Genomic DNA, 7,860 nt, shown 5'->3' on the forward strand with positions numbered 1-7,860 from the left:
TGAAAATGGGGCACGTGGGTGGCTCAGTTGGTTAAGCAACTGCCTTCGGCTCAGGTCATGATCCTGGAGTCCCGGGATCGAGTCCCGCATCGGGCTCCCTGCTCAGCAGGGAGTCTGCTTCTCCCTCTGACCCTCTTCCCTCTCGTGCTATCTCTCATTCTCTTTCTCTCAAATAAATAATAAAATAAACTCTTTAAAGAAAGAAAAATGAAAATGCATGTCCACACAGAAACCTGGACACAAATCCTCATCACAGCATTATTTGTAATAGTGAAAACAAGAACCCAGTTTCCACCACTGAAGAACAGACAGATAAAATGTCGTATATTTATAAATGGAATATTATTCATGAACAAAAAGAAATGAAGTATTGGGGCACCTGGGTGGCTCAGTCGGTTAAGCAGCCAACTCTTAATTTCAGCCCAGGTCACGACCTCAAGGTCTTGAGATCAAGCCCCATGTCAGGCTCCACACTTAGCACGGGGTCTGCTGGAGATTCTCTGCCCCTCCCCTCACTCGTGTTCAGGTGCTCTCTCTCAAATAAATAAATAAATCTTAAAAAAAAAAAAAAGAAAGGAAGGAAGTACTGACACATGCCATAACGTGGATGAACCTTGAAAACATCACACTTAATGAAAGATGAAAGTCATACTGGACCACATATCATATGATTCCATTTGTATGAAATGTCCAGAACAGACAAACCTATGGAGACAGAAGATACACTAGCATATGTGTGCATCCCTACAGCTAGGAGAAATGGGAGTCCTGGGGGATGATGGTTAAGGAGTACAGTTTCTCTTCGGGATAATGAAAATGTTTTAAAATTGATTGTGGTGATGGATGCACAATGGTGTGAATATACCAAAAGTCATTTAATTGTATATTTGGATAAAGCTATTTTAAAAGAGAGTTAAAAAAGAAAAAAAAATCAGGATTAAGGCCAGGATATTCACGATGACATTTTTATTGAACCTTATATCAAAGGTCCTAGCCAGCTCAATGAGACAAGAAAAATAATTAAAGTACAGGGTTGTGATAAAAGAAAAAAAAAAGTCTATGCAGAAATCCCAGAAGATTCTACAGACAAATTATTGTCATTATGTATATACTATCCAGGTTGCTGGTTATAAAATCTATATACAAGAAGATCAGATTTATTTCTATATACTAGCTACAAATGCTATACAAATACTGTATATACTACATATATATACATATGTATACTTTAGTATATACATTTGTATATATACAAATGTTTAGAAAATTTAATTTTTAAAAATAAATTTTTACAATAGCAGTAAAAACTATGTGGCTAGAAATAAGCCTAGCAATGTTCAAATTCTTTACGAAGAATTACAAAATGTCATTGAAAGACATAAAAAGAGGACATGCGAGGCCCACGCCTATCTGGTCTTCCTCTGAGATTAAGTTTAAAAGGCAGGTTGAGACCAGATTGTAAAAACAAAATCTACAGTGACCTTTCTAACTAACAGAGAAACAACAACAACAACAAAAACCTACTGCCCTTTCCCTGCCCCTCTGTTAAAGTGTAAGTACTTTTAGTCCTCTGCACTCTTAGGGATGCAAGTTCATGTGAAGATTTTTAGCACTAACAAAGGAGCTTGGGGGCAGTGGAGGGCCTAAAGGAAGACGGTACAAATTCCATGCCCCTGATTCGAGAAAATCCTTCTTTGGACCCATCGCCCCCGCCCCCCAGAACTGTCCTTGCCCATATAGCCAAATCCAGGTAGGTCTTATCCTACCTGATCCCTCTGCAGTGGGTGTCACGGGTGACCGTCGCTCTCTGCTTGGCACCATTATGCCTTGGTTTCCTTAACACCCGTTCCCCTCTACCTCTCTGCAGCCTCAGTTTCCAGAGCCAGCTCTCCTCTCTGGACCCTTAGATGCAGGCAGTCCTTAAGGCTCTCCTTTGTGCCCCGGGCTTCATCATCCTCACTCTGCTCTCTCCTGGGTGATCTCATCCAACCTCATCACGGGGACCAGTGTTTTTCTTTCTTTCTTTTTTTAAGGATTTTATTTATTGGGGCGCCTGGGTGGCTCAGTCGGTTGAGCGACTGTCTTCGGCTCAGGTCATGATCCTGGAGTCCCGGGATTGAGTCCCGCATCGGGCTCCCTGCTCGGTGGGGAGTCTGCTTCTCCCTCTGACCCTCTCCCCTCTCGTGCTCTCTCTCTATCTCATTCTCTCTCAAATAAATAAATAAAATCTTTAAAGATTTTTAAAGAGAGATGAGGGTCAGAGGGAGAAGCAGACTCCCCGCCGAGCAGGGAGCCCGATGCAGGACTCGATCCCAGGACTCCAGGATCATGACCTGAGCCGAAGGCAGTCGCTCAACCGAATGAGCCACCCAGGAGCCCGGGACCAGTGTTTTTCTAACTAAGGGTTTCAAACCAACAAGTTATAAAATCAACTTGGTGGTTTACCCCGAGAATTTCTTCAACTTTTGTATTGTGGTAAAATATACATAACAGAAATTTACTGTTTTAACTATTTTTAAGTCTACAGTTCAGTGGCATTAAGTGTAGTCAATCCATTATGCAGCCATCACCACCATCCGTCTCCAAGACGTTTTCATCTTCCCGAACTGAAACTCTGTCCCCATTAAACACTAACCTCCCACCCTACCTCCAGCCCCTGGCAACCACCATTCTACTTTCTGTCCCTATGAACTGATTAATCCAGGTGCCTCATGTAAGTAGAACCATAGAATATCCATCATTTTGTGTCCGGTTTATTGTAGCATAATGTCTTCAGGATTCATCCATGTTGAGAAAAAAAAAGATTCATCCATGTTATGTATCAGATTTCCCTTCCTTTTTAAGGCTGAATTTATTTTGTAAATTAAGTGGAATAGAAAATATTAAAAGCACATTTCTTATAATAAGGCCAAACATTGTTTCACAAAATGGCTGTTTCAGATGTGTATGTGAGTGTGTTCTAGATCCCTGGGTATAACACAGTTCTTACTGTGCCTGTTTCAGATGTGTATGAGTGTGTTCTAGATCCCTGGGTATAACACAGTTCTTACTGTGGCTAACAATTATAAAAGTTGGGAAAACACTGATTTTGATGGTAACTAAATAATCTGCATTGCTAGCCTGGCTCTTCTCCGCCCACAGTTCCAGAGCTCATTTCCAAGGAGCTGCTGGATAGCTCCATGTGGATCTCCTTGCAGTGAGTGTCCTAACAGATCCAGACTTAAATTTGTTACCCTCTTCCCTCCAGACATGCTTCTTCTCACACATTTCCTACTCGATTCTCCATAATCAGGCCCTGCCTGCCTCACCTTGCCCCCAGCTACACAGCTGTGATATCTGAGTCATGCAGAATTACTTAGCTCTCCCCTGCACTTTGCTATCTTTATTCAAGCTGGCTTTCAACCCCTTTCCTTCCTCCTCCCCCATGCCTATGGATCATTTTCCTTTCTTCAAGACCCCCTTCAAATGCCTCCATGCACCTTGAAGCCATCCTGATCCACTACGGCTCCCTCCTCATTTCTGGAAGCTCTTGCTCACACCTCCAATTTGGCTTATGTACGTATTACGTGCCTTTCTGTCTTCCTAATAGACTGCAAGCTCCCCGGAGACCGTGGACTGTGTCCGCCTGCCACACGACTCTCCTCAGCACTTAGCGTGGTGTTCAGCATAGAGCAAATCTTCATTAAGTATGTGTTCAACAAAGCGCAGGCAGGAGGAAGCCAAGAACATCAACAGCAAACTTCGCAGCTTTGTCTCATGCTCTCTCTTCCCAGTCCAGAGTGTGCACATTCTCCACAGACACTATGCCCCCTGAGCCATCTGCACTGCCCACCTTCTCCCCTTCTGAGCACCGGAGGTGTTTGCAAGATGGGCCCCAGAGTCCTGATTGCTCCAACGGGCACCCCCAGAAGTGGCCACAGCACAGCACAGGCAGAGACCAGGGGCCAAGGAAAGAACACATACCAACTCACATCCCCCACTCCCTTCTGGTGAAGTCTGTCCCGAATTCTCACTGAAATAGCTTGTCACCTTTGCGCCCCTGAGCTCTTTGTAAGGTGGGAAACAATGGAGGCTTTGCTGAATACATCATCAGCCCAGCTCAGAACGGAAACGAAGAATGGCAGCCTTCAGGAACCCCCAACGTCCAAAGTGGATCTGCCCTCCACACCAGATTCTCCTCACTTTGTACCAGGCTGTAACAAGAGCCTCCCAGCCTCTCCCCATCGCTAACCTCTCCTTACAAAGCCCAAATAACCCTCCATCCCCGGAGGCTTTTATCATATCATTACCCTGCTCAAAGACCACATGTGGCTCCCTATGACTGAATGAACCCAGTTCAACCTGTCCTTCCCCATCCACAAAGCACCTCACTAAAGCTGCTCACCCAACATTCCATCTGTCCCCATTCTCCACGTTCTCCCTTATACCAGTTGGATCCATTTCTTCACTGTGTCTTCCAGTTACGCTGGGCGCACGTGGGCACACGCACACATACACACACACCACTTTTAATCATTTCTTCATTATCCAATATTTATTGAGAGCTTACTACATGCCAGGCATCATATTTGGTGCTCAGGGTGCAGGTGGCACCAAAATAGAGTGAATCCCTGCCTCCTGGAGCTTTCGGTCCAGAGCAGGGTTTCTCCACTTCAGCCCTATTGATATTTAGGGCTGGATAACGCTTTCCTGTGGGAAGCAGATGGTGCACTGTGCAATCTTCAGCAGCATCCCTGGCCTCTATCCATAAGACACCAGTAGCACTCTCCTCTCCCAGTGTGACAACCAAAAATGTTTCCAGATATCACCTGGGGGTAACATTGTTCTCCCTTGAGAACTGTGGGTCTAGAGCAGCAGGGGGAGCTTGTTAGGAACCATGTGGGCACCTGGTAACAAGCACGTACTGGATCTATCCCCAGACAGTCCAATTCTGAGCCCAAGCATCTGCATATCAGTGGCCCTGCAGGCGATTCTCATGAGGCTGTCCCAAGATCTCTGCTTGGGGAACACTCAAGTGTGAGGTATTTCTAGACAGGACACAGACCAATAATCACATCAAGTCAGTTCATTATGATTGTATGTATACGAAACAAGACAGGTGAATGCATGAGTGGGTAGTCTGGGCATGGGAGGGGGAAAGGAGGTGGTGCCCCATCTCTGCACCTTTGCTCACACACTCTTCAGTTCACACGTTCCCCGCACACACACCCATCTAAATCTCACCCTTCCTTCAAGGGCCCACTCAGGTTCTACCTCCTCCAGGCAGTCTTCCCTAACTACTCCAGCCCATTGGTACCTCCTTCCTCAGACAAGTTAACACTTACTACTTAACTATCTCCTCTGCAGTCATTCTGTTTCCCCAAAGAGATCTCAAGCCTCCTGAACACCAGGACCACATCATCTGCCTCCTCACAGACCCCCACAGCAACTTTCCAGGATCAAGTATAGGCCAGTTCTGCTTGCTTGACTGGATTAACCCATGTCCCTAGAGTGAGGCCTGAGAGGAGTCATCTGAGATTCAGGGAGTCAGGATCTATATGTGAGGGAGGATGGGAGGCAACTTGCATGGCCGCTGAACTCTGGGCAGCTCGCACATCCACGCAAGACCAGGGAGGGCTTGCTAGAGCAAAGCAGTTAGTAGATGAGCTGGCGCTGAGCATGGGTACTGATGTTTTCCCACTGTTGACAAGGCAGCAGGGACCCCAGCAGCCCCAGCAGTGCTGAGTAGGTGCCAACAGGGTGCAGGAACCCAGAGTCACCTGCTGAGGAGGTAACAAGTGCAGCAGGTGGAAGCCAGCAGGGGCCCAGCAGTCCTTGCATGGGGTTATCTTGGAGGCACGGCAGTAGCCAGAAGGGGAGGCAGACCCAAGCCAGCCAGGAGACCCCGAAAATGTCCTTTAAAGCCACCAGCACCATGCAAAGCTCATCAGCTGCCCTCCCCCAGGGAAGAATGCTGTCTGGGGAGGTCAGGGGCTGTGGCTGGCTAAAAAACAAATGTTCCAGGCAAGGGGCCTCATACTCCCCAGCTCTGGGGGGGGGGGGGGGGAAGGGAGGGACGGGGGGAAAGGGAAGTAGCCTAACTGCAACAAAGAACAAACCTCCAGGCAAAAGGAGAGATAAGCTATTTCCGAAAGGGTGGCTCTGAGGTGGGAGTATCCTGCGGTAACCGCTATCCCCAAGCTCTGAAACGGGCAGAGTACCCCGAAGGCGTCTCTCCTCGCCAGGAGAACAAAACAGCTGGGATTTTCGCATACACAGGGACCCGGGCTGTGACAGCTCCTACTGCTCCTTCTTCCAACAGAGTTGGCGGTGGATGGGGGCGGGGGGGGGGGGTGGGTGGTGGTGGAGGAAGAGAGCCCAACGAGGGGAGAGTTAACTCCTGCTGCAGCTCTGACCTTCTGGGTAAGCATGAGAGAGAACCATCTGTTTCAGGACGGATCAGGTTGTGAGTTTCACACATCCAGTGGTTACTGGTTCATGAAAATTGACGATCCCTGTCGCAGCCCCAGCCCACTATCACTCCCCACCTAACCTGGCGCTCCTGGGGTTGGGGGGATGCTCTTCCCCCAAGAGCCCCCACAGGAGTTCAGAACTCACAGGGTAATCCTATCCGGTTTTGAGCCCTCCACTCCCGGAAGCCTCCCCTCCAACCAAACGGCCATGGCACTGTAGATTTGGGGGACACCCATCTGACCCCTGTGGCCCCTCGGGGCGTTCAGATGGATTTGTCAACAGCGTGGCCGCTCGGAATTCCAAGCTGTCCCTCATTTTCACAAGAGAACAAAGTTGTCGGGCCCCTCCGGCCCACGCAGGGCAGGCTCTCTGCTGCCGCTGGGAGGAGAGATGCGCTTCGGAGGGCCAGGACCCAAACCTAACGCGGCGGTGCTCGCGGCCAAAGTGCCGACCCCGGGGTCACTCACTCCGGGGACGACGCTGTGGCCGCCACCTGGGGGCTCGCCCGCGAGCTCCGTGCACCCCCACCCGCGCTCGGACTTTCTTACCTCTTGATGTAGTTTCTGCCGTACAAGATCTGTTGCAGCAAGGTCACCAAGGCGAAGGCGCAGATGAAAATGAAGAGTAAAGTTCGGTTCCCCAACAAATCCCGGTTCGCCGAGGGGTCTGCGTAGCGCATCCTGGCGGCCGCACGCGCACGGCGGGGCGCGGCGGGCGCCGGACGCCGGGGGGCCCCCGCAATCACGCGCGGGATTTCGGGGCCCCGGCGGGGCGCGCGGTCGACCAGGCGCCTCTAGGCGCTGTTAGGCGGGCGGGGGACTTGGCGGGGCAAAGTTTCCGCCTGGCGGGGCGGGCGCAGGGGGCATCCGAGCGTGGCCGGCGCCGGAGCGGCGGGCAGGTTAGACCCGGTGGCCGAGAGCTCGGCCGCGGCCCCGGGCCTTCCCTCCGGACGCCTTTACCTCTGGGCGCCCGTGCCCGGCAGCCGCCGATTTCCCTGCGGAGAGGCGACTCCAGGTGCCCCAGGCCCGGGGCGGCCCCTCCCCGCCGAGGTGATGACCAATGGGGAGTCGGGCCCGGGCGCCGTCCGCCCGAGCAGCACAGAGCGCGGCGCACCGCCCCCTCCGGTCGGGCGCCGGATCGCGGTCGCCCAGCGCGGTGCCCGGCCGCGGGCGGGCCACGTCCGATCCTCGGGCCCGCAGCGAGGCAGCGCGAAGGTTAGCCTTCAGTTCTGCAGATGGGAGGTGGGGGGGACCAAACACCCGGACAGGCTGGCGAATGCCTGGCGGGCGGTGGAGAGGGGGAGGGGTGGAGCGGAAAACACCGGGTTTGAATCGTGGAATTAAAAAAGGGGGCAGGAAGGGGAAGCCGCGGCTGCGGAGCTGGGCATGCTGGAAGGGAGCGTTTGCT

At 51.0% G+C, this 7,860-nt stretch overlaps 1 protein-coding gene across 6 annotated transcripts in view; it reads right to left on the bottom strand.

Moving 5' to 3' along the window:
• ST8SIA5 (ST8 alpha-N-acetyl-neuraminide alpha-2,8-sialyltransferase 5) overlaps window positions 1-7,659 on the bottom strand; it is a 52,108-nt gene extending 44,449 nt beyond the window's left edge. For 2 of the 6 annotated variants that reach the window (XM_027576532.2, XM_027576529.2), the window contains exon 1: window positions 7,002-7,659. In XM_027576532.2, coding sequence (XP_027432333.1) covers window positions 7,002-7,132 — 131 coding nt within the window. In that variant the 5' untranslated portion in view covers window positions 7,133-7,659. The remainder of the gene's footprint in view (window positions 1-7,001) is intronic. The other 4 variants (XM_027576534.2, XM_027576531.2, XM_027576530.2 and 1 more) reach the window with 3 other exon arrangements.
• Window positions 7,660-7,860: the final 201 nt, after the last annotated feature.

Source organism: Zalophus californianus, chromosome 14 (genome assembly GCF_009762305.2).
Source record: "Zalophus californianus isolate mZalCal1 chromosome 14, mZalCal1.pri.v2, whole genome shotgun sequence".
NCBI lineage: Eukaryota > Metazoa > Chordata > Mammalia > Carnivora > Otariidae > Zalophus > Zalophus californianus.